Raw genomic sequence first — 27,441 nt, 5'->3', positions numbered from 1 at the left:
CAAGTGAGGGTGTGTCTTAGCTCAGACTCGGCACAGCCACCTGAAACCTCTAGGCTGCCAGTGTTCTGTATGCTTTGACACAGCTATTCTAACTTTGGTCACTCCCTGCCACCCCCAATTAAGGGATTTTCATGTCTTGCTGCTTCAGGTGGACGCAGAGTTCACCGGAACCACTCAACGCTGCTCTAACCCTACCACACCCACCTGGTACAGGGTGCTCATTATGCTGAGGTGGAGGTAAAGAGGGCAGGCACCCACAGGAAAACTCATTTCATTGAGCTGAGATCTAGTTCTCAAGGCCTCTGCCTTTTCTCTGAACTTAGCACCAGCCCTGGCTGGAACGTACTATAGGCTGTGTTTTTAGTTATGTGTGCTGTGAGCTGTCCTCTGTACGATGTATTTTGTAATGTATTTTTCTCATCTACCAAAGGATGGAACAAATAAAATTATTTAAATAGTTTGGCTCTAATCAAATTATTATTTAAAGAAGGAATGGGGGGTCACATTCGCCTGATGTAAAGGGAAGCGCCAGCTCCTGTGCGCTATAGCTATTAAACAGCAACTCTCCAGGAAGAACTTCCACTCTTCTCATCAAACTTAGCAGTCCTTTCTATGACCTTACGTTAGGCTCCTAGTGAAGTTACATGGTTAAGGAAAAAAAAAAAAGGCCGCATCATCCGGAACCAGTGTTCTGTCTACCAAGAAGGCGAAGAGAAAAAGAAACTTATCTTACGCAAGTGTACATCTATGTCCCACACAAGGTTTGAATAGCTGGCACATGGCAGCTCCCAGTCTGTGGCTTCAGTTTTAGAGGGCAGGGTTGGGGGGTTGGTGGTTAGATAGGAATCAGTCACCCCAAATGTGAAGCATGCCAATTTATTCACCAAACCAACAGATCAATGTTTAGATCTCCCTACCTGATTCTATGATGGAATGCCAGGAAAATTAAGCAGTGGGCCCCTTCATTCTCCAGAATCTGTCAGGGCAACTTATGCTCTGGGGTTACAAAAAAAAAGGAAAAAATACACTGGCTACATCAGACTTCCAACCTCATGGAAGCTTCCCTGTTTGGTTCAAATGTTCGCAGTGAAGACACACGACACATTGAGAAGTGAGCTGGGGAAGGCAAAGGGGTATCCAATCAGTCCTGGGCACCCCCAAGGCCTCAAGAGTGAAAGGGCAGGGTAGGTAGAATCTAGACAGGAGAGGGAACATGCTGATCGGAGCCACGTCACTCAAACTCTTCGAACTTCAGGATGTGTGACTGGAAGAGAAAGAGAAAATCTGAGTGGGAAGGAAGGACCGCCCCCCCAGGCAGTCCACCCAACCCCTGGACAACTTCAGGTTGCTTCCTCTACAGGAATAACAGATAAATATGCAGCATCCAGGCTGAGGCCAGGGGGTGGCTGCAGCTGAGACCCTGGGGTGGGAGGGAAGGAACAGTAGACACAGGGCCGTTACCTCCAAGTTCAAAGCACCAGTGATTTTCCCTTTGAGGATGCGATGGATAACCTGATTTGAACTCAAAATACCTGCAAAACAAAATTCAAGAACAAAACCTTGGTATTTCTTGGTCCGGCAGGAGGAGCAAGGGAGGGAAGTGAGAGGCTGGGGCTGCAGGAAAGGGTTCTGGCTGCAGACCAACTCATGCGGACAAGTCTCTGCTAGTCAGAGCTCACTCCCAGCTGCCAGGATAACGTGAGATAATCAGCACTGAAGAGGGAGGAGAGGGGGAGGGCAAAGTGAGAGCACATAAAAGGAAGCATTATACTTGTTAAAATGATTACGGGTATCTGAGATTGCACATTTCCTAATGGAAATTCTGGGGACAGAAAACGGTTCACTCAACTCGGCTCTGAGTTTTGGCTGGAGAGATGTAAGTTAAAAGACAGAGAGCCTTTATACCATGACGAGCGAGCATTCCTACCTGCTGGGACAAGGCAGGGCAGGGCGCTGGTCAGACATTCGCCTTTATCCAGTCTGCCCTTACTCAGCTCATGCCATTCCCACCCCCCCACACTCTGGGGCTGTTTGTATGCATGCAACTGGCTCATATCAAGGGGTAGACCTCAGTTCTACCCTCACCCAGGCCATTTTCTTACTATGAAACATGAAGAAGTCCCTTTCATTTTTCTGAGCCTTACTTTCCCCATCCATAAAATTGTACACCTGCCCACCTGGCCTCAGGACCACAGTCCACATGAGAGCTGAGCAGCCCCCCATCTGGGCTGCACACTCTGGCCCCTCTGACAGGCTTGGAGCTGCTCTTAGAGGGCAGGGGGCTCCTTACTCTTGGCTACCCTCCAACACCAGAGCAGTCAGGTTCAGCCTACAAGAAGCTCCCCAGCCCTGTCTGCTGTGTGAGTCCCCAAGCTGAGCCTCTTCATGCAATGACCCAAGGCGACCTCTGGGTGGTGCCCCCTCACCGCTGGGCACAAGCCCATACGCCTAGCAGGGAGGCTTGGCGCTGCACTTGCTGCACTTTTCCATCTTAGTTTGTGTGTGTGTGTTTCTTCACATCCACTTCTCCTCAGGCCCTTAAAGCATTCTTTCACCCTTTCACATCTCACTTAAACCCCAGTCTTGAGAAGAGCCAGAGCAAAGAAGTGGCCTCTCCATTTCAAGGTTGCAGAACTGAGGCCCCACAGGTGTCCAGATCTAAAGTAACAACCCCTCACATCATGTACAAAAATAAACTCGAAATGGTTTAAAGACTTAAGTATAGACATTACACCATAAAACTCCTAGAAGAGAACACAAAACATTCTCTAACAAAAATCATAGCAATATTTTCTTAGATCAGTCTCGCAAGGCAAGAGAAATAAAAGCAAAAATAAACCAATGGAACCTAATCAAATTTAAAAGCTTTTCCACAGCAAAAGAAACCATAAAACAAAAAGACAACAGACAGACTTGGAGAAAATACTGGCAAATGATGCAACCAACAAGGGGTTAATTTCAAAAATATACAAACAGTTCATACAGTTCAACATCAAAAAAACAAACAACCCAATAAAAAATGGGCATTAGGGGCTTCCCTGATGGCTCAGTGGTAAAGAATCTGCCTGCCAATGCAGGAGACACGGTTTCCATCCCTGGTCCAGGAAGATCCCACCCGCTGCAGAGCAACTCAGCTCATGCATAACTACTGAGCCGGTGCTCTAGAGCCCGGGAACCGCAGCTACCGAGCCCACGTGCTCAACTGCTGACCACCATGTGCCCTCGAGCCTGCGCTCCACAACGAGAGAAGCCACCACAGTGAGAAGCGGGCGCACAGAGAGGGCAGCCCCCACTTGCCGCACGAGAGAAAAGCTTGCGCAGCAACGAAGACTCAGCACAGCCAAAATAACCGAATAAATAAAATTATTTTTTAAATGGGCATTAGACCTGAATAGACACAGAGGTGGCCAATAGGTACATGAAAAGATGCTCAACATAGCTAATTACTAGAGAAATGCAAATCAAAACCACAATGAGCTATCACCTCACACCAGTCAGAATGGCCATCTTCACCAAGTTCACAAATAATGCTGGAGAGGGTGTGGAGAAAAAGTAACCCTCCTGTACTGTTGGTGGGAATATAAATCGGTGCAGCCACTATGGAGAACAGTATTTATTGTTGTCGTTTAGTTGTTAGATCCTGTCCGACTCTTTTGGAACCCCTGGACTGTAGCCTGCCAGACTCCTCTGTCCATGGGATTTTCCCAGGCAAGAACACTAGAGTAGGTTGCCATTTTCTTCTTCAGGGGATCTTCCCCACCCAGAGATCGAACTTGTGTCTGCTGCCTTGGCAGACAGATTCTTCACCACAGAGTCACCTGGGAAGCCCTGGAGAACAGTATGGAGGTTCCTTAAAAAACTAAAAATAGAGTTACCATATGATGCAGCAATCCTACTCCTGGGCATATATCCAGAAAAAACAAAAACTCCCAACTCAAAACAATACATGCGCCCCAGAGACTTCCCTGGGGGTTCAGGGGCTAAGACATCACACTCCCAATGCCGGGGGCCCAGGTTTGATCCTCGGTCAGGGAACTAGATCCTTCCTGCATGCTGCTACTAAGAGTTCACTGCTGCATCTGAAAAGATCCCGCAAGCCACAATTGAGACCCAACACAGCCAAATAAATAAAAGATACATGCACCCTGAAGTTCACAGCAGCAGGATTTACAATAGCCAAGGCATGACAGCAACCTACGTGTCCATCAGCAGAGGAGTGGACAAAGAAACCACAGAAAAAGAACAAAACAACGCCATCTGCAGCAACAGGAATGGATCTAGGGATTATCATATTAAGGGAAGTCAGATAGAGAAAGCCAAATATTATGTGATATCACTTATAATTGGAGTCTAAAAAATAAAACAAATGAAAATATTTACAAAACAGAAACAGATTTAGAGACACAGAAAACAAAATTATGGTTACCGATGGGGTGGGGAAAGGATGAATTAGGAGTATGGAATTAATAGAGCACCAAATGCGAAGAGCTGACTCACTGGAAAAGACCCTGATGCTGGGAAAGATTGAGGGCAGGAGGAGAAGGGGAGGACAGAGGATGAGATGGTTGGATGGCAGCACCGACTCGATGGACATGGGTTTGGGTGGACTCCGGGAGTTGGTGATGGACAGGGAGGCTGGCGTGCTGCGGTTCATGGGGTCGCAGAGTCGGACACGACTGAGTGACTAAACTGAACCATTATATGTAAAACAGGTAAACAAGAAGGATTTAAAATATAGCACAAGGAATTATGGGGGTTCCCAGGAGGCTCAGTGGGTAAAGAACCTGCCTGCAATGCGGGAGACACAGGCAGGTACAGATTTCACCCTGGGGTCAGGGAGATCCCTTGGAGGAGGGCATGGCAACCCACTCTGGTATTCTTGCCTGGAGAATCTCACGGACAGAGGAGCCTGGCAGGCTACAGTCCACAGGGTCTCAAAGAGTCAGACACTACTGAAATGACTGAGCACGCACACACAGGGAACTACAGTGAATATCCTGTAATAACCTCTTATGGAAAAGAAACTTAAAGATATATATAAATACACACACACACATAAAACTGAATACACAGAAGAACTGTACAAAAAAGGTCTTGATGATGCAGATAACCTCAATGGTGTGGTCACTCACCTAGAGCCAGACATCCTGGAATGTGAAGTCAAGTGGGCTTTAGGTAGCCTTACTGCCAATTAAGTTAGTAGAAGTGATGGAATTCCAGCTGAGATATTTAAAATACAAAAAGATGATGGTGTTAAAGTGCTGCACTCCATATGTCAGCAAATTTGGAAAACCCAGCAGTGGCCACAAGACTGGAAAAAGTCAGTTTTCATCCCAGTTCCAAAGAAGGGCAGCACTGAAGACTGTTCAAACTCCTGGACAATTGCGTTCACTTCCCATGCTAGTAAGGTTATGTTCAAAATCCTTCAAAGGCTTCAGCAGTACTTAAATCGAGAAATTTCAGATATACAAGCTTGGTTTAGAAAAAGCAGAGGAACCAGAGAACAAACTGCCAACATTCGTTGGATCAAAGAAAGCAAGGGAATTTTGGAAAAGCATCTACTTCAGTTTCATTGACTACACAAAAGCCTTTGACTGTGTGAATCGTAACAAATTTCAAAATTCTTAAAGAGACGGGAATACCAGACCATCTTACCTGTCTCATGAGAAACCTGTACGCAGGTTAAGAAGCAACAGTTAGAACCCTGTATGGAACAACTGACTGGTTCAAAATTGGGAAAGGAGTATGACAAGGCTGTATATTGTCACCCCGTTTATTTAACTTATATGCAGAGTACATCATGTGAAACACTGGGCTGGATGAGTTACAAGCTGGAATCAGATTGCTGGGAGAAATATCAACAACCTCAGATTTGCAGATGATACCACTCTAATGACAGAAAGCAAAGAGGAACTAAAGAGCCTCTTGATAAGGGTGAAAGAGGAGAGTGAAAACACTGGCTTAAAACTCAACATTAAAAAAACTAAGATCATGGCACCTGGTTCCATTCAGTTCAGTTCAGTTCAGTCGCTCAGTCGTGTCTGACTCTTTGCAACCCCATGAATCGCAGCACGCCAGGCCTCCCTGTCCATCTCCCAGATCTCCCAGAGTTCACTCACACTCACGTCCATCAAGTTGGCGATGCCATCCAGACATCTCATCCTCTGTCGTCCCCTTCTCCTTCTGCCCCCAATCCCTCCCAGCATCAGAGTCTTTCCCAATGAGTCAACTCTTCGCATGAGGTGGCCAAAGTACTGGAGTTTCAGCTTCGGCATCAGTCCTTCCAAAGGACACCCAGGGCTGATCTCGTTCAGAAGGGACTGGTTGACCTCCTTGCAGTCCAGGGACTCTCGGGAGTCTTCTGGTCCCATTACTTCATGGCAAATAAAAGTGGAGGAAGTGGAAGTAGTGACAGATTTTCTCGTCGTCTTGGGCTCCAAAATCACTGCAGATGGTGACTGCAGCCATGAAATTAAAGTTGTTTGCTCCCTGGAAGGAAGGCTAAATAACATATTAAAGGACAAACCTAGATAGCATATTGAAAAGCAAAGACATCACTTTGCCAACAAAGATCCGTAGTCAAAGCTATGGTCTTTCCACTATGGATGTGAGAGTTGGGCTATAAAGAAAGGTGAATACCGAAGAACTGATGCTTTTGAACTGTGGTCTAGAGAAGACTCTTGCAAGTCCCCTGGACAGCAAGGAGATCAAACCAGTCAGTCCTAAGTGAAGTCAACCTGAATACTCATTGGAAGGACTGATGCTGAAGCTGGAAGCTCCGATACTTTGGCCACCTGAGTTGGTCAATAGGCAACTCATTGGAAAAGACTCTGATGCTGGGAAAGACTGAAGGCAAAAGGAGAAGAGGGTGACAGAGGATGAGACAGTCGGATGTGGCATCACTGACTCAATGGACATGAACTGGGGTGAACTCTGGGAGCTGGCGTGGGACAGGGAGACCTGGCGTGCCACAGTCCATGGGGGTCACAAACAGTCAAACAGGACAACTGAACAGCAGCAGCAAATAACTGAATCCCTTTGCTGTAGACCTGAAACACAATATTGTAAATCAATTATACTTCAGTTAAAAAACATAAAATGATAAACATCACATCAGGGAACAGCCTTGTGTCCACTGCTCTAACCCCTATCATTGGTCTTCAAACACCACTTTTCTTCTACAAAGAATCCCTCTCTGAAGAAATCTTAAGCGAAACTCAATGTACATGAAATAGATGGCAGCTGAGCAGTTCTGGCAGAAGCAAGAGTGGGAGGCCTGCCCTCCCCTCTCCCCACCCAGAGAACCCAGCCTTCAGGCAGCACCTGAGGTCCCCTCCCAGATCTTATTGTTCGGAGAGACCAGGTATGAAAACCAAATTCTCCAGAACGCTCGGCAAGGGGCAGATGCTGAAAACTAGGGTGAGACCAGAACAACAGAGCCTAAAGGGAAGGCATCCCAGGGGCCTTGGCTGCCCCTACGCAGAAGCCATTCCCGCTCAGGTGCCCGGAGGAACGCACAGCATCTACCGTCCCCTGGGTCCTCTGGAGGAGGGTGGAGGGCGCCTTACCTTTCTCCAGCATGAAGGGCTGAGTCAGCGGGGGGATGGTCCAGAAGTCATCACTGTCCAGGGTGCGCAGGGACTGCACAGGGATGGTGGCCGATCGGCCAAAATCCACGAACATGACCACCACCCAGGAGTCCACGCGGTCCAGCACCCAGCACCTGGCCAGAGGGAGGGAGAAGAGGTTTGTCCCACCTGGTGCCACACAGAGCACTCTTCATGGAGAGGGCTGGAAGCTCTGGGCTAGGAAGAGAAAGAGCTTCCTATGCTGTTCCCCGCCTTGGGTGGAGAGGTGATCACAGGAATGATCTTGAGAGAAGCAGCTGCAAAGACATGGGAGTCCGCAGGATGGAGAGGCAAGCCTCCAGCCCTGCCCGGCACACACCTGTTCCAGGCCGGGCCGTAATCGCCCAGGTGGTATTCGGCCAGACCGCGCGTCCCGCGCCGCACCGCTGAGTCCTGCAGGTAGGGCTGCCGCTCCTCCGCCTCGGCCAGGGCGCTGAACAGGGCCTGCATGTTCTGGTGCAGTGTCTGTGGACGGTACAAACGCCGCAGGCCTCGCTGCCTGTCCGTATCATACGTCTGTCTTGGCAGGTATCACCTGTTACATCAGCACCACTGATCCACCCCAAGGGAACCCAAGGTACGAGGTGGGAGAGAGAGTGAGGCCGAACCAGGGATCAAAGTACGGCCCCTGTGGATCCTCACCCCAGGGGGGCCGCACGAGGAGGGATCCAAGCCCCAGAGGACCACCAATAAGCCCGTACCTCAGTGATGTGCATGGCCCAGAAGAAGGGGGTCTGAGGGACAGTACTGGTCACCAACAGCCCCACCTCCCCGCTGATGCTGGGGATGGTGGCCAGCCAGCCCAGGTCTCGGAAACATTCCCTTAGGAGCAGCACCAAGAAGGACCCTCTGTGCGAAGGGCAGGGAACAGAGGGAAGGGGGTGAACACAGAACAATCTGACCGCCTGTCCTGGGGATGCTGGGCAGGAGAGTCACCTTGACAAGAGGGCTGTGGCCCTCCCCAGGGTGGGGACAAGACAAGTGCCTCGGACACTCTGATCTCAGGGCATCCAGGGTGGGGAGAGTCCCAGGCCATCACCATACAGAAAAGGAGATGGACTTTGTAAGTCACGGTGGGTCACGGCCTTAGTGCTTGGGTCTGATGCGGGAGTTCTGAAAACTTGATTCCCCACCCTCATACCATCCTTGCCCCCACCCTCTAGGGACCGAGCAGACATTTGCAATTGCCATTTGCTGGTGGCCTCTACACCTCTGCTCACCTCATTTCCATGGGAACTGCAAAGAAGCTTGTCTTGGATTTTTCTGTCTCACAGGGCTCACCAGAAGCTTTAGGAGTGAGCTGTGGACAAGCTGGAAGGCAGAAAGTGGAGTCCTGGAGGCACCAGGGTGGTCTCAGAGGGCTGCCCCCCACCTCCTCCTCAAGAGACCCCAGAGGTAGGATGAGATGGGCGGTGAAGCTACATCCTGCCCGGTCTCAGCCTCTAGACCCTCTAGGGGAGGGTGTGCTGGATGATCTTTCGTCAACAAAGCATCCCAGGGACCTCCCTGGTGGTCCAGTGGCTGGGATTTCACCCGCCACTGCAGGGAGTGCGTTTTCAGCCCCCGGTTGGGGAGCTAGAATCCCACATGCCTCATGGCCAAGGGACCAAACCACAGAACAGAGGCAATGTTGTAACAAATTCAACAAAGACCTTAAAAATGGTCCACATCAAAAAAAAAAATCTTAAAAAAAAAAGAAGGCATCCTAGAGGAATAAAAATATTTTCCACACTGAGGGGTCAATGCGGGACAAAGCTGGAAGGAGGCTGGGAGAGGTAAATCGGGAGCTGCAAAGGCACGTCCTGGGAACAGATGGCAGCTGGGGAATCTCACCAGTGGTTCCAGCAAATCCTTGAGCAGAGGCCTTCTCTGAAATCTAGGGAGAAAGAGAAAAGGCATCACTCAGACATGGCGGTGTTCATCTCACTGTTTACATACTGGGTCTCTCCAAGTGGATTTGGATGAGACCAGCAACAGCCCCTGGACTGACACAGGCTTCAGCTGACTTTGGGGACCCCCCATCCTGCTTTCTCCATTCTCTCAGGGGATCCTGAGCCAAGTAAAGACAGGAGGTTCAGGAGCAGGGAGCGGGGAGGGAGGGCATGCTGCCAGGAACGCTCACCAGGACCTGCAGGCACAGAAGCCCAGCACTGCTTAGCCCCAAGGCCCCTGTGGGCACTTCTCCGGAAAGAGGAGGAGAAAGGGGTAGGGATGGCTACTCTGGTGCAGGTCTGGGTTGAGACAGACTACAGACCTGCAGCCCCCAATCCACACTGGCCTCCCTCTGTCAACTGTCCTGATCTGGAAACCCCCCACCCTGGTTACACCCACAGGTCTGCCTGCCCAGCTACGTTCCTGCTTCCCCCACACCCCCCCACTGCCAGAGAACACACACAGCCGCTGTTCTCCAGTGGACATGCCACAATCCTTCCATAAGCCCCTAGTGAGTTTCCTTCCTTCCCTCCAATGGATGACACCTCACCCCCTCCGCTCTTCAAACCCTCCACACCTCCCATCCAACACCCATCCTGTGAACTTGCTTCTTCATCAGGAGAAAACTGGAAGCAACTGGAAGCGGGGGACCCCCTCATCCTCTCACCACCCAAACCACCCCCCACCCCGCTCTCTCTGCCCATTACTGTGGCCACCAAGCACCTTCCCACTGTGCTTACAGAGAAAACCCAAAGTCCCCACGTGGGCCCGCCAAGGCCACCACGATCTACCCTCTTTCCACTGACCTCTTCTCTGCCCACTCACCCTTGAGGCATTTGTAGGCAGTCCCTCTGTCTAGCATGTTCGTTCCCTGGTCTTCCCACGGTTGGCTGACTTTACACCCAGATCTCAGCTGCCACTTCCTCACGGAGAGGAACCCTAAGAGCCGTTTCAGTGGCCCCTCTGCTCTCCATCACCTCACCTCATTTTAGTCCTACGTTTGCCTCTTCCTACTGAGACAGGCTGGGCCTGGGACCCTTTGCTGCAGTGCTCGCAACTGGACAAATGTCTCCTCCAACAATAAAATACAAGGAAACTCTAAGGGACTAAAAATAACTGCGTGCGCGTGCAGTCAGGGAGAATCATTGACAACAAGATACGAAAAAGATGGGAAACCCAAACCCAATGCCACTTCTGAAGACTGGGAGCAAAAGCAGGGTGCTGTACCTGCCCCATGCACAAAGGCATGGGCTCACCACCGAAGCCACCTCTCTGGCCTGAGTCATGGACACGCCCCTGCTCACCCCATGTAAGGACCCAGCTGAGCCCACCTTGGGAACTAGCAAGAAAGCTTGGTGCTCGTTTTCCCTCCTGGTGCTGCTGCAGAGGGGGACCCAGTAAAGCCTTGCCTGAATTTCTTGTCTGGCCTCTAATCAATTTCTACAGATTAAGGAGGCCAAGAACCCTAGTTGGTAATACTATCTGACATTTTCTTTTTCCTCTTTTTTTTTGGGGGGGGAGGGCATTTTCTTATTTATTCACTTTTTTACGGGTTTACTGTATGTGTATTTCCACTGGAATTTAAGCCTGATGTGAACCACAACTCTCTTCTGACAACTACCTTCATGGCCAAGGAAACCTCAGGGAACAGTGTCTGAGACATGTTAAGTAAATATATGTGAGAGAAAGAGACAGAAGGAAAGAGAAAGGAGGAGGGAGGAAGGAGAAATGAACTGGGGCAAATTCTTAATATAAACCTTGGTTTCCTCTTCAATACCATGAATCATACCTGATGTGAGGATCTACTTTGGTCAGCATCTGTTCAGGACACGACACAAAACAGATGCTTGATAAATGGAAGAGAGGTCAAGGGACTTCCCTGATGGTCCAGAGCTTAAGAGTCCACCTGCCAATGCAGGGGACACAGGTTCAGTCCAGGAATATCCCACATGCTGCAGGGCAACGAAGCCCAGGCGACACAGCACCTGAAGCCCGCACACCCCAGAGCCCGTGCTCCGCAACAAGAGAAGCCACCGCAAAGAGAAGCCCCTGGGCCACACCCAGAGAGTAGACCCTGCTTGCCGCAACCGAAAAAAGCCCAAGTACAGCAACGAAGACCCAATGTAGCCAATAAATAAACAGAATTTTAAAACAGAGAGGCTAAAAGTGCAGGTTCTGGAGTAAGACTGGGCTCCAATCTTGGATCGAGAACTTTAAGGATCGAGCTCCTTAACTTTGGCCTGGTTCCTTGGCGTCTCGTCTGCAGGACAGGAGAGTAGCAGCACCTATTGCTGGGTTTAAACAGGTTCATACAGCAAAGCGATCATTACAGAGCCCGCAGAGTGAGCCCTCCGCGAAGGCGAACTACCACAGTCAACCAAGGGAGCCCAGATAAAATCTCCACGTGAAATCATTCTGCCCCTGCTGTTGCTGCTGCCGCCGCCAAGTTGCTTCAGTCGTGTCCGACTCTGTGTGACCCCACAGACGGAAGCCCACCAGGCTCCCCCGTCCCTGGATTCTCCAGGCAAGAACACTGGAGTGGGTTGCCATTTCCTTCTCCAATGCCTGAAAGGAAAAGTGAAAGTGAAGCCGCTCAGTCATGTGTGACCCTTAGCGACCCCATGGACTGCAGCCTACCAGGCTCCTCCATCCATGGGATGTTCCAGGCAAGAGTACTGGAGTGGGTTGCCATTGCCTTCTGTTAACCTACGACAAAGCAAAGTGAGTGTAAAAACTCTACTCTAGCCAAGCACTGCTGCTGCTGCTGCTAAGTCGCTTTAGTCGTGTCCGACTCTGTGCGACCCCATAGACGGAAGCTGCCTTTTTATTTGAATAGGGCTTTCCAGGTGGCACTAGTGGTAAAGAACTTTCTTGGCAATGCAGGAGACAGATGTTTAAGAGATGCAGGTTCAATACCTGGGTCAGGGAGATCCTTTGGAGAAGGAAATGGCAACCCACTCCAGCAATCTTGTCTGGGAAATGCTCATGGACAGAGCAGCCTGGCGGGCTATGGTCCATAGGGTCACACAGTCGGACACGACTGAAGTGACTTAGCACTTAGCAAGGCAGTTCCATATACCAATCTCAAGAACCAATTATCAGCAGGGGTATCAAGCTAAAAATTACTATTAATACAGAAACACTGAAAACCATTCCAGGTCTAATTATTATTCCCTCATGATTTGAGAGATACAAATATAACAAGCCTATTTTGTCAGTTTGTGAAATTCAGTTTCAGAGGAAAATCTATACAATTCTCATCCAACCACCAGAGCAGACACATCACTCAAAAACAAACGTCACATTTCAGGATATGCATAACACAGAAGTGGCCACCTAGAAGCTGCAGCAACCGAGGCAGCACCTCAGGAACTGCCAAACCAGCCGATTTTAATTAAGTTCTGTTGTTGCCACAAGCACAGTAACTCTACGCCCCGATCAGTCAACAGCTGTTAATGGTCTACTTTGTTCTGGGACACTGCTACCAGCTGGCCAAGCATTCCAAGAGGTGGCCTGCTCCAGAAGCATGCAGGGAAGTCCCAGCAGTGGAAGGGAAGTCATAGGGCACACAAAGGTCCGTGGCCAGAAGGCTTCTGGGGGCTAGGGGCACCGACCTCGTGTGAGACTCAGAATAGCAGTGGCCTCCCTGGGATTGCTCACTGCCACACCCTTGGCCTGCTGCGTCCACCCTGGACCATCACTTTTAAGGTCCTGTCTCTACCTGGGGAACCACACCTGGAGCTCCCTGACAGGCATATCCTAGTGGAAATTTAAAACTTAGAGCTTAACCATCAACTGCTTTCCTGCCACCCAGTACCACCTTGTACTTCTTGCGTTTCTATGTGCTGGGCTCAGAGGGACAAAGAGAATAGACACAGGCCTTGACCTTGGGGAGCTACACCGAGTCACTCCACACATATCTATACAATGCGTTCGTTCTGGACACAGCCATCACAAAGCTCACACTCTGGTGGGGGCAGGAGACAAGAAGTATACAAAGAAGTATAAGGTCGATGGCCATAAGGGCAAAGAAGATTCACAAGGCAAGGAGAGGGACAAGAGGGCAAGCGTGGGTGAGGGCGTGACAGCTGAGCAGAGGCCCGAATGAACTGAGAAGGCAAACCCGCAGGCATCTTGGAGATGAGCCTTCCTGCCGAGGACGCCTGAGGTCCTAAGGTAGGGATGTGCTCACCCTATGACACTGCAGCCGGAGTAACAGGCATTTGCATCTCTTACCTGTACCACCCAAGACACGTCTTCTGCTTCCAGGCCCTTGGAGTCTCTTCCCCAGGGTCCCTTTAAAACCTAAATCTAAGTGAACAGATGAACTAATGGTGGCACATCCATGCAACAGAATACAACTTAGCAATAAAAGGAAGAATTGCTGATGGTGTGACCACATGGATGATTCTCAATAACATTCTGCTGAGTGGAGGAAGCCAGACACAAAGAAGCACGTATGGCACGAGTCCATCCACACCAAACTCTAGAAAAGGATAACTCTCATCTAAACTGATGGAAAGCAGATCAGTCATTGCCTGGGGCCACGAAACAGGGAAAGGGCACAAGAGAATCTTTGGGGTGACTGAAATGGTCTATATTTGACTGTGACGGTAGTAAATTCATCAAACTGTACACCTAAAAGGGGTTCATTTTATGTAATAATTCAATGATACTTCAATAGGTGATTTTTTAGTATAAATTGATTAAATCTGGCTAGGTCATTCTGTGCTCAAACCCTCCAGTGTTCTCACTATTATGTGACTATGTAAATGCCAACTGCTGCTGAATCAAGTTATACACCATGAAAATTTTAAATTTTTAATACTAAAAATGTATTATGATTATTTTTATCTTTATACAACCTTCTCCAGGAATTAACTGCTCCTTCTTTCCCATTTACTTAGATTTCCTTAAATTTCTGGCTAAATCAATAAAACAAAGAGCTGGATCCTTTGAAAGGATTGACAAAATTAATGAACATCCAGTAAGACTGAAAAGAAGACACAAATTGCCAAAATCAGGAACAAAATGGGATATCAATATACACCTCACAGATACCAAAAGGGAATATAAAGGACAACTCTACACATAAATACAAACATGAAGTTTGACAACTTAATACAAAATATACCACTTTCTCAAAAACTATAAACTATCAAAACTCACCCAGTCTGAAATAGTTGATTTGAAGAGCCTCATTAATGTTAAAGAAACTGAACTTATAATTTAAAAAAAAAAAAAAACTCAGGAATTCCCTGGAAGTCCAGGGGTTAGGACTTGGCACTTTCAGTGCCAGGGGCCCAGGTTCAATCTCTGGTTGGGGAACTAAGATCCCACAGCCCCGCCCCCACCCCCCGCCCCAAAAAAAGAAAAGAACAAGGAAACCTCCAAGCTCAGATGGTTTTACTAGAGAATTCTACCAAACATTTAAAGAACAGTTAATGTAGTTCTATACAGTCTTTTCCAAAAGGAGGGAACACTTCCTGATTCATTTTATAGAATGCATTTATACTAGTCTTCAGTTCAGTTGCTCAGTCATGTCCTACTCTTCGCAACCCCATGGACTGCAGCATGCCAGACTAGTATTACCATGATATTAAAACCAAAGATAGTATCACACACACAAAAAAAAAAAACCCCACAAAAGAACAATATCCTTCATGAAAAATAGATGCAAAAATCCATAACAAAGTATGATCAAATAGAATTTAGCAATATGTAAAAATAATTATACACCATGACCAAGTGGGTTTTAGTCCAGAAATGCAAGGCTGGTTCAATATTTGAAAAATCAGTCAAGGTAATCCATATTAACCAGGCTAAACAAGAAAAATCACACATTCATATCACTCAATACAGGAAAAAAACATTCAACAAAATTCAACATCTGTTATAGGTTGAATTATTTCTGCCCCCTCAAAAAATATCTGTGGAGCTCCAAAGCTCTAGTACTCAGATTGTGACCTTATTTGGAAACAGGACCTTTATAGACCTAAGAGACGTAAAACGAAGTCACTAGGGCGGGTCCTCACCCAAAACGAGCGTGTCCTTATGGAAAGAGGAAACCTGAACATGGAGCCCGACGCAGATGGAAGCCCACATGAAGACACGTAAGGAGCATGTTACGTGAAACGGAAGACTGGGGTGACGCCTGTAAGCCAAAGAACACCAGGAATTATTGGCAAACCACCCGAAGCTAGGCAGAGGCAAGGAATAACTTCCCCACAGGTTTCAGAGGGACCTTTGCCCTGCTGACACCTTAATTTTGGTCCTCTAGCCTCCAGAACTATGAGACGATCAATTGCTGTTGTCCTAAGCCACCCAGCTTGTGGTACTTTGTGACAGCAATCATAAGAAACTACTATAACAATGACTCATGATTCAAAAAAAAGGAAACTCTCAGAAAAACAGGAATAGAGGACACTTTCTTCAACTTAATAAAGAATATCCATCCAAAAACCTATGATAAAATCATGCTTTATTGTGAAAGACTGAATCTTTTTACCCTAAAAGAACAGGGCAAGGATATCCACACTCACTACTCTACTTCAGCATAGTGCTGGGAATCTAGCCAGTACTAAGAAAAAGAAACAAAGACACACAGATCAGAAAGAAAAAAAAGTAAAATAAAACTGGCCTTATTTGCAAATGACATTATTGTCTACACAGAAAACCCCAAGAAATCTACCAAAAAACCCCCAAATTCCTATCACTAATAAATTCAGCAAAGTAACAGGATATAAGGTAAATATAAAAAATTATATTTCTATACACTATCAATGAGCAAGGAGACAGAAACCAAAAATAGTGTCATTTATAATCACTCAAAATTAAATACCTGTGTCAACCTAATATATTAGAACTTGTATGCTGTAAACTATACAATCTGATTAAAGAAATCAAAAAAAAGGTCTGAATCAATGGAAACACATACTGTGTATTTATGTTCATGGACTGGAAGACCCAACATATAATAAAGATATCAATTCTCCTTAAACTAACACATGAGTCTAAAGTGATTGCCATCAAAACTCCAGTCAAGAGGGGTGGAGTAAAGGGAACTCTCCTACACTGTGGATGGGAATATAAATTGGTACAGCCACTGTGGAGGTGGCTTAAAAAACTAAAAATAGAGCTATCATATGACCCTGCAATCCCACTCCTGGGCATATATCCAGAGAAAAACATGATACATGCACTCCAAGGTTCACTGCAGCACTGCTTACAACAGCCAAGACATGGGAGCAGCTTAAATGTCCATCAACAGATGAGTGGATAGACACGCGATACACATATACAATGGAATATTACTCAGCCATTAAAAAGAATAAAAATGGCTTTTGCAGCAACATCTCATGCTGGGTGAAGTAAATCAGACAGAGAAGCATAAACATCATCTGACATCCTTTATATGTGCAATCTAAAAAGAAATGATACAACTGAACTTACAAAACAGCAGAAGAGTCACAGATTTAGAGAACAAACGTATGGTTGCTGGCGGGGAAGGGATAGTTAGTTTGGGATGGACATGTACACACGGCTATATTTCAAATGGATAACTAACAAGGACCTACTGTACAGCACATGGAACTCTGCCCAATGTTATACAGCAGCCTGGACTGGAGGGGAGTTTGCGGGGAGAATGAATACATGTATGTGTACGGCTGGGTCCCTTTGCTGTCCACCTGAAACTATCACAACATTGTTAACTGGCTGTACCCCAATACAAAATTAAAAGCTTTAAAAAACAAAAAAAAAACTCCAGTCAAAATTAGTGGAGGTATAGATTATCCTAAAATCTATATACAAAGGCAAAAGAACTAGAACAGCTAAAACAATATTGAAAAACAATAAGTAGAAGCAATCTCCTAATTTCAATACTTCTTATAGCTATAGTAACTGAGACTACATGAGACATTAGACATGCAGATCAATGGAACAAAACTGAGGACCCAGAAATGTGTTGTTGTTGTTCAGTCACTAGTCCTGTCAGACTCTGTGACACCACGGACTGCAGCACACCAGGCTCCTCTGTCCTTCACTAGCTTCCAGAGTTTGCTCAAATTCATGTCCATTGAGTCGGGGCTGCCATCTAACAATCTTCATCCTTTGCTGCCCTCTTCTCCTTTTGCCTTCAATCTTTCCCAGCACAGGGTCTTTTCCAATGAGTTAGCTAATTGCATCAGGTGACCAAAATATGGAAGCCTCAGCTTCAGCATCAATCCTTCCAATGGGTATTCAGGATTGATTTCCTTTAGGATTGACTGGTTTGATCTCCTTGCAGTCCAAAGGACTCTCAAGAGTCTTCTCCAACACCACAGTTCAAAAGCATCAATTCTTCAAAGTTCAGGCTTTTTTATGGTCCAACTCGCATATCCATACATGACCACTGGAAAAACCATAGCTTTGAGTACACAGACCTTTGTCAGCAAAGTGATGTCTCTGCTTTTTAATACACTGTCTAGATCTGTTGTAGCTTTCCTTTCAAGGAGCAAGTGTCTTTTATTTTCATGGCAGCAGTCATCATCCACAGTCATTTGGAGCCCAAGAAAATAAAATCTGTCACTGTTTCCACCTTTTCCCCTTCTATTTGCCATGAAGTGATGGGACTGGATACCATGATCTTAATTTTATGAATGTTGAACTTTAAACCAGGTTTTTCACTCTCCTCTTTCACCCTCTTCAGAGGCTCTTTAGTTCCTCTTTGTTTTCTGCCATTAGAGTGTTATCATCTCCATATATGAGGTTGTCGATATTTCTTCCATCAATCTTGATTCCAGCTTGTGATTCATCCACCCCAGCATTTTGCATGATGTACTTTGCATATAAATTAAATAAACAGAGTGACAATATACAGCCTTGTCATACTCCTTTTCCAATTTTGAACCAGTTGTTCTATGTCCAATTCTGCTGTTTCTTGACTCACATAAACGTTTCTCAGGAGGCAGGTCAGGTGGTCTGGTATTCCCATCTCTTGAAGAATCTTCCACAAATTGTTGTGATCCACATAGTCAAAGGCTTTAGCGTAGTCAATGAAGCAGATGTTTTTCTGGAATTCCCTCGCTTTTTCTATGATCCAATGGATGTTGGCAATTTGATCTCTGATTCCTCTACCTTTTCTAAACCCAGCTTGTACATCTTGAAGTTCTCAGTTCACATACTACTGAAGCCTAGCTTGAAGGATTTAGAGCATAAACGTACTAGTATGCGAAATGAGTGCAATTGTGCAGTAGTTTGAACATTCTTTGGCATTGCCCTTCTTTGGAATAGAATGAAAGCTGACCTTTTCCAGTCCTGTGGCCACTACTGAGCTTTCCAAATTTGCTGGCATACTGAGTCTAGCACTTTAACAGCATCATCCTTTAGGATTTTAAATAGCTCAGCTGAAATTCCATCATCTCCACTAGTTTTATTCATAGTAATGCTTCCTAAGGCCCACTTGACTGGACACTCCAGGATGTCTGGCTCTAGTTCAGTGATCACACCATCGTGGTTATTCAGATCATTAAGACCCTTTTTGTATAGTTCTGTGCATTCTTGCCACCTCTTCTTAATCTCATCTGCTTCTGTTAGGTCCTTACTGTTTCTGTCCTTTATCATCCCCATCCTTGCATGAAATGTTCCCTTGGTATCTCCAATTTTCTTGAAGAGATCTCTAGTCTTTCCCATTCTATTGTCTTCCTCTATTTCTTTGCATTGTTCATTGAAGAAGGCTTTCTTATGTCTCCTTGCTATTTCCTGGAACTCTGCATTCAGTTGGGTATATCTTTCCCTTTCCCCCTTGCCTTTTGCTTGTCTTCTTTTCTCAGCTATTTGTGAAGCCTCCTCAACCACTTTTCTTCTTGCATTCTTTTTCTTTGGGATGGTCTTGATCACTGTCTCTTGTGCAATGCTATGAACCTCTGCCCATTGTTCTTCAGGCACTCTGTCTATCAGATCTAATCCCTCGAAACTATTTCTTGCCTCCACTGTATAATCGTAAGGAATCTGACTTAGGTCATACCTGAATGGTCTAGTGGTTTTCCCTACTTTCTTCAATTTAAGCCTGAATTTTGTAATAAGGAGCTCATGATCTGAGCCACAGTCAGCTCCTGGTCTTGTTTTTGCTGACTGTATAGAGCTTCTTCATCTTCAGCTGCAAAGAATATAATCAGTCTGATTTCACTATTGATCATCTGGTGACGTCCATGTGTAGAGTTATCTCTTGTGTTATGGGAAAAGGGTGTTTGCTATGACCAGCATGTTCTCTTGACACAACTGTTAGCCTTTGTCCTGCTTCATTTTGTACTCCAAGAACAAACTTGCCTATTACTCCAGGTATCTCTTGACTTCTACTTTCGCATTCCAATCCCCTATGATGAAAAGGACATCTTTATTGGTGTTAATTCTAGAAGATGTTGTAGGTCTTCATAGAACCGTTCGGCTTCTTGGGCATTAGTGGCTGAAGGACAGATTTGAATTACCATGACACTGAATGGTTTGCCTTGGAAATGAACTGAGATCATTTAGTTTACTGATTCCTAGCTCCTGCTTGACCATGTCCAACTTACCCTGATACATGGACCTAATGTTAATTCCAGGTTCCTATGCAATATTTTTCTTTACAGCACTGGACTTGACTTTCACCACCAGACACATTCACATTTGAGCGTTATTTCCACTTTGGCTCAGCTGCTTCATTCTTTCTGGAGCTACTAGTAACTGCCCTCTGCTCTTCCCTAATTTCATATTGGACACCTTCTGACCCGGGGAGTTCACCTTTCAGTGTCATATCTTTTTGCCTTTTCATACTGTTCATGGAGTTCTTGAGGCAAGAATCCTGGAGTGGTTTGCCATTCCTCCTCCACTTAACCACAATTTGTCAGGACTCTCCACTATGACCCGTCCATCTTGGGTGGCCCTACATGGCATGGCTCATAGCTTCACTGAGTTATGCAAGTCCCTTTGCCATGACAAGGCTGTGATCCATGAAGGAGGATGAAAAAACAATGGGTCCACATAAATATTCCCAATTTTGATAAAACTGCAAAAGCAATTTAATGGAGGAAATGGTGCTGGAAAAACTGAACATAAGAAAAAAAAAAACTCGACCTAAGTTTCAAAGCATATACAAAAATTAACTCAAAATCAAAAGGGGCTTTACAATGTAAAGCCACATAACTTTTTAAAATAGGATAAAATCTTTGTACCACTTTACATTCCCACCATATGAAGGGTTCTCTACATCCCCTCCAGGATGTCACTTTTTAATTTTAGCCTGATAGATATATAGTGATATCTTCTTATGGTTTTAATTTACATTTTCCTAATGTCAAATAGTCAATCCTCATTCCAGTTCCCAAGAAGGGCAGTACTAAAGAATGTTCAAACCACTGGACAATTGCACTCATCTCCCATGCTAGGAAGGTCATGCTCAAAATCTTACATGCTAGGCCTCAGCATTAAGTGAACCAAGAACTTCCAGACATCTAAGCTTTAGAAAAGGCAGAGGAACCAGATATCAAATTGCCAACATTTGCAGAATCATAGTGAAAGCAAAGGGAATTCCAGAAAAACATCTACCTCTGTTTCATCAACTACACTAAAGCCTTTGACTGTACGGACTATAACAAACTATGGAAAACTCTTAAAGAGATGGGAATACCAGACCATCTTAGCTGCCTCCTGAGAAACCTGTATGCAGGTCAAGAGGCAACAGTTAGAAGCCAGTATGGAACTGACTGGTTCAGGATTGAGAAAGGAGTACAACAAAGCTGTTTGTTGTCATCCTGTTTATTTAACTTATACAGTAAGCACATCATGAGAAATGCCAGGATAGATGAGTTACAAGCTAGAATCAAGATTGGTGGGAGAAACATCAACAAACTCAGATATGTGGATGATACCACTCTAATGGCAGAAATCTGAGAGGAAATAAAGAGCCTCTTGATGAAGGTGAAGGAAGAGAATGAAAAAGACAACTTAAAACTACATATTAAAAAAAACCAAGATCATGGCATCTGGCCCCATTACTTCATGGCAAATAGAAGGAGAAAAGGTGGAAGTAATGACAGAGTTCCTCTTTTTGGGCTCTAAAATCACTGTGGATGGTGACTGCAGCCGTGAAATCAGAAGAGGACTGCTTTTTGGCAGGAAAGCTATGACAAACCTAGACGGTGTGTTGAAAAGCAGAGACATCACTTTGCCGACAAAGGCCCTTATAGCCAAGGCTGTGGTCTTTCCAGTGGTCATATACAGTTGTGAGAGCTGGACCGTGAAGAGACAGAGCACTGAAGAATTGATGCCTTCAAACTGTGCTGCTAGAGAAGATTCTTTGAGAATCCCTTTGACAGCAAAGAGATCAAACCAGTCAATCTTATAGGAAATCAACCATGAATACTCATTAGAAGGACTAATGTTAAAGCTGAAGCTCCAATATTTTGGTCACCTGATGCAAAGAGCCAACTCACTGGAAAAAACCCTGATACTGGGAAAGATTGAGGGCAGAGGAGAAGAGGGCAACAGAGGACCAGATGTTTGGATGGCATGACTGACTCAATGGATATGAGTTTGAGCAAACTCTGGGAGATGGTGAGGAACAAGGAGGCCTGGTGTGCTGCAGTCCATGGAGTCTCCGAGTCGGACATGACTGGGAGACTGAACAACAGCAATACTAATGATGTTGAACATCTTTGCTTGGGCTAGGGCTGGCCAAAAAGCTCTTAGACCTGACAACAAAAGCATCATTCATAAAAGGAAAAATAAATAAACTGGACTTCACTGAAATTTAAAACCTTTGTTCTACAAAAAATCCTATTAGGAAGATGAAAAAAAATGAGCTACAGAGTAGGAGAAAACATTTGCAAATCATGTATCCAACAAAGGAGTAGTATCTAAAATACATAAAGAACTCTCAAACTTCAATGGCAAAAAAACCCCCAAACAATCCAATTAGAAAATGGGCAATAAAAAGAAAGATATTTCAACAAAGGTGATATACTAATAGTAAATAAGCACATGAAAAGGTCTTCAATAGCATTAGCATCAGGGAAATGCAAATTAAAACTGTAATAAGATATCACAAATATACCTACCAGAGTGGCTAAACTTTAAACGTGACATCCTGGAGGGTGTCTGAGAACCCTTCATACATTCACAGTGAAATGTAAAATGATACAGTCACTGAAAACCGTTTGGCTGTTTCTTAAGAAAGGAAGCATGTAATGACCATACTATTCAGCAATTTTAATTTGGGGCATTTATCCCAGAGAAACACACAAACTCTATACATGAAGATCTATAGCAAATTTTATTTGTAATAGTCAAAAACTAGCAACAATGTAGATATCCTTCAATGGGTAAATGGTTAAGCAAACTTTGTACATCCACACCATAGACTACCACTCAGCAGGAATAAACTGTTAGTATACGCAACAGCCCCTGGATGATCTCCAAAAATTATGTTGACAGAAAAAAGCCAATCCCAAAAGGTCACATACAATGTTTTTCCATTCACATAACATTCCCGAAACTGAAGAAATAGAGAACAGACTAGTTGTTCCAGGGACTAAGGTGGAGGTGGGGATGGGAGGGAGGTGGGTGCGCCTATAACAGGAAGGATGCTTGGGGTAGTGATGGAAACGTTCTGTACCTTGACTGTATCAGTGTCAATATCCCGTTGTGAGATTGTTTTGTAAGATGTTACCATTGTGGGAACTGTGTAAAGGGTACAGGGAATCTAGGTACTGTTTCTTACAACTAACTCCATGTGAATCTACGATTACCTCAAAAAGAAAAGTTTAATTGAAAGAAAAATTCTTATCTCACCAGCGGCATAAAAGCAGACAGCCACTGGCCAAAGTCTGATGACCCCTTTCCTGGTCAGTTATATTACTGCAAGTATCTTCTTCCAGTTTTTTGGATTGAATTTATCTTCCTTTGTATTATCTTTCAAAGAAGCTAAAGTTCATAATTTTAATTTATCACTCCTCTTTTTTTCTGTATGCCTTAACAAGTCTTATTCTACTCTGAGGTTATAAAGAGATTCTTCTATACTTTTTCCTAAAAGTTTTAAAGCTTTGGTTTTCACATGTAAGTATGGTTCATCTAGAGTTTATTTTTGTGTATGAGGTAAGGCATGGATATAATTTCATATTTTTCCATATAAAAAAGCAATTGTCCAGATTCAATAACTGAAGTGGTCTGTCCTTTCACCAGAGATGTACAACTCTACAAGAATAGTCATCAGATCAGATCAGATCAGTCGCTCAGTCGTGTCCGACTCCTTGCAACCCCATGAATCGCAGCACGCCAGGCCTCCCTGTCCATCACCAACTCCCGGAGTTCACTGAGACTCACGTCCATCGAGTCAGTGATGCCATCCAGCCATTTCATCCTCTGTCGTCCCCTTCTCCTCCTGCCCCCAATCCCTCCCAGCATCAGAGGCTTTTCCAATGAGTCAACTCTTCGCATGAGGTGGCCAAAGTACTGGAGTTTCAGCTTTAGCATCATTCCTTCCGAAGAAATCCCAGGGCGGATCTCCTTCAGAATGGACTGGTTGGATCTCCTTGCAGTCCAAGAGACTCTCAAGAGTCTTCTCCAACACCACAGTTCAAAAGCATCAATTCTTCGGTGCTCAGCCTTCTTCACAGTCCAATTCTCACATCCACACATGACCACAGGAAAAACCATAGCCTTGACTAGACGGACCTTTGTTGACAAAGTAATGTCTCTGCTTTTGAATATGCTATCTACGTTGGTCATAACTTTCCTTCCAAGGAGTAAGCGTCTTTTAATTTCATGGCTGCAGTCACCATCTGCAGTGATTTTGGAGCCCAGAAAAATAAAGTCTGACACTGTTTCCACTGTTTCCCCATCTATTTCCCATGAAGTGTGGGACCAGATGCCATGATCTGCGTTTTCTGAATGTTGAGCTTTAAGCCAACTTTTTCACTCTCCACTTTCACTTTCATCAAAAGGCTTTTGAGTTCCTCTTCACTTTCTGCCATAAGGGTGGTGTCATCTGCATATCTGAGGTTATTGATATTTCTCCCAGCAATCTTGATTCCAGCTTGTGCTTCTTCCAGTCCAGCGTTTCTCATGATGTACTCTGCATAGAAGTTAAATAAACAGGGTGACAATATACAGCCTTGACGAACTCCTTTTCTTATTTGGAACCAGTCTGTTGTTCCATGTCCAGTTCTAACTGTTGCTTCCTGACCTGCATACAAAGTTCTCAAAAGGCAGATCAGGTGGTCTGGTATTCCCATCTCTTTCAGAATTTTCCACAGTTGATTGTGATCCACACAGTCAAAGGCTTTGGCATAGTCAGTAAAGCAGAACTAGATGTTTTTCTGGACCTCTCTTGCTTTTTCTATGATCCAGCGGATGTTGGCAATTTGATCTCTGGTTCCTCTGCCTTTTCTAAAACCAGCTTGAACATCAGGAAGTTCACGGTTCACATATTGCTGAAGCCTGGCTTGGAGAATTTTGAGCATTACTTTACTAGCGTGTGAGATGAGTGCAATTGTGCGGTAGTTTGAGCATTCTTTGGCATTGCCTTTCTTTGGGATTGGAATGAAAACTGACCTTTTCCAGTCCTGTGGCCACTGCTGAGTTTTCCAAATTTGCTGGCATATTGAGTGGAGCACTTTCACAGCATCATCTTTCAGGATTTGGAATAGCTCAACAGGAATTCCATCACCTCCACTAGCTTTGTTCGTAGTGACGCTTTAGTTTCTCCATTTGCAAGAGCCTCTTTTGGGGGTCTCTCTATTGTATTTTATTAGTCTTAAATATTCATAGGCTTTTAAACTTCCACATAAATTTTAGAATTAGCCTGTTCCATTCCTGGGAAAACCTGTGGGAATTTTTATTGAAATTATGCAGAATCAACAGATTAATTTGGGGAGAACGACTCTTAAATAACTCTTTTTCTATCTTCCTATCCACGAACATCAAACTTTTACCATTTTAGACTTCCTTAAAGACTTTCAATAAAACTAGCTTATTTCCCCCATAGGCCATGCTCACCTTTCACTGGATTCATTTCTATGTACCTTAATTTTTTTAATTGATCTTATGAATGTTATATTAAAAAATTATTTTGTTGTTTATTCATGGAAACATAAATAAAACTGATTTATATATATCTGATATATATCCAACTACCTTATTAAAATGTTATTTCTAATAATTTATGAATTATTTAAGTTTTTCTATGTAAAGAAACATCATCTTTAAATAATGGGCTTTGTTTCTCCTATCCCAGTATTTATGCCTTTAACTTATTTTCCTTACCTTACTAGATAAAAGTATATCCTTGTCTTGTTCCTATTTTTAATGAGAAAGCTTATAATGTTTTTCTATTTAAATATTATTTTCTGTAGAGTTTTAGAAGATAGCCTTTATCAGGTTAAGAATAACTTTTCACTTCGAGCTGCTAAAAATCTTTATTTTTAAATCATATATTAGTGCTGAATTTTAGCAAATGCTTTTGCTGTGTCTAAAGTGATCATATGGTTTTCATTCTTTAATCTGTTAATGTAGTGAAAGAGTTATTGTTTTCTTTATTTTTCTTTTTTTTCCTGGCCTTACCATAAGGCTGGCTTGTGGGATCTCAATTCCCTGACCAGAGTATGAACCCAGAATCAAAACCCAGAATTCTAACCACTAGGAAATCATGGAACTCCAGATTTATCATTTTTTTAATGTTAAATTTTTGTATTTTTGGAAAAAATCCAACTGCCATTACAATCTTCATCAGCCAATATTGACTTCATTTGGCCAATATTTTGTTTAGAAACATCGCATGTGTATTCCTGTGAGAGAAGCCAGCCTGCAATTTCTCTCTCTCATAATCTCCTGCCTGATTTATTATCAGGGTTATACTGGCCTCAAAGAACGAACTAACAAGTATCTCTTTTATTCCTTAGAAGAATTTATATAATATCAGAATTTTCCGTTCCTTGAAAATTCAGTAAATTTGCCTATAAAACAATCAGAGCTTGGTGTTTTCTTCACAAGACGATTCTAAACATTGATTCAACTGCTTTACAGATATAGGACTAGCAGGTTCTTATATTAGTTTTGAAAATGATATACTTTAAAAAACAGGTCCATTTCTTCTAAGTTTTCAAATTTATTAGCTTATATTTTAATATCAGCTACATCTATAGTTATGATCTCTTTTTTAATACTAATGTTTATTCCCTTTTCTCTTTTCTAATTAATCATTCCAAAAGTTTTTCTCATTAATCTCTTTAAAGAATCAACTTTTGACTTTATTGATCTCTTCTATTGAAGCTTTGCTTTTTACGCTTGTTTCCCCTCCAGTTTTATGGAAATATAACTGACAGATAACTACAGCTTTGTTTACAAAATTAAAAATTCTTTTATGAAAGGGAAACAAGAAGTGCTATTTTTATTTATTTACGGCTGCACTGTGCCTCAGTTGCTACACAGGTTTTCTTTCTGCTTGGGGCGAGGGGAGGCCACTCTCCTTGCTGTGCTCACTGCGGTGGCCTCTCTTGCCGCACACACAGCTCAGGCTCTAGATGCGTTGGCTTCAGCAGCCGCGGCACGCGGGCTCTACAATGTGGGCTCAGTTGTGGCCCACGAGCTTAGCTGCCCTGTGGCATGTGGGATCTTCCTCGAGCAGGGACAGGACCCATGTCCCCTGCATTGCCAGGCCGATTCTTAACCAACGGACCACCAGGGAAGTCCACAAAATTTTTAAATTTTAAAAAACTTTGTTTTAAAATTTTTGCTGGGACTCCCTGGTGCTCCAGTGGTTAAGACTCCGTACTCCCAATGCAAAAGGCCAGGGTTCGATCCCTCTCAGGGAACTAGAGCCCACATGCCACAATTAAAGATCCTGCATGCCTCCACTAAGACCTGG

General features: G+C 44.4%; 1 protein-coding gene across 16 annotated transcripts in view; it reads right to left on the bottom strand.

Annotated features, from left to right (window-relative positions):
• Nucleotides 1-860: 860 nt before the first annotated feature.
• TDRD10 (tudor domain containing 10) overlaps nt 861-27,441 on the bottom strand; it is a 53,537-nt gene continuing 26,956 nt past the window's right edge. For 6 of the 16 annotated variants that reach the window (XM_086393001.1, XM_086393005.1, XM_086393004.1 and 3 more), the window contains 7 exons: nt 9,462-9,504; nt 8,849-8,939; nt 8,330-8,477; nt 7,948-8,093; nt 7,569-7,723; nt 1,462-1,532; nt 861-1,264 (listed from right to left, as the gene is read on the bottom strand). In XM_086393001.1, the coding sequence (XP_086249127.1) occupies nt 1,232-1,264; nt 1,462-1,532; nt 7,569-7,723; nt 7,948-8,093; nt 8,330-8,477; nt 8,849-8,939; nt 9,462-9,504 (687 nt within the window). In that variant the 3' untranslated portion in view covers nt 861-1,231. Of the gene's footprint in view, nt 1,265-1,461; nt 1,533-5,757; nt 7,050-7,568; nt 7,724-7,947; nt 8,094-8,329; nt 8,478-8,848; nt 8,940-9,461; nt 9,505-12,197; nt 12,267-22,832; nt 25,402-27,441 lie in introns of those variants that run through there. The other 10 variants (XM_086392999.1, XM_086393003.1, XR_015161072.1 and 7 more) reach the window with 7 other exon arrangements.

This window comes from Bos grunniens, chromosome 3 (assembly GCF_055505025.1).
Source record: "Bos grunniens cultivar Pamir isolate PY7600 chromosome 3, Bosgru_T2T1.0, whole genome shotgun sequence".
Lineage (NCBI taxonomy): Eukaryota > Metazoa > Chordata > Mammalia > Artiodactyla > Bovidae > Bos > Bos grunniens.
Note: the sequence above shows the minus strand (reverse complement) of the source record. Positions and strands in the feature narration are given on the sequence as shown.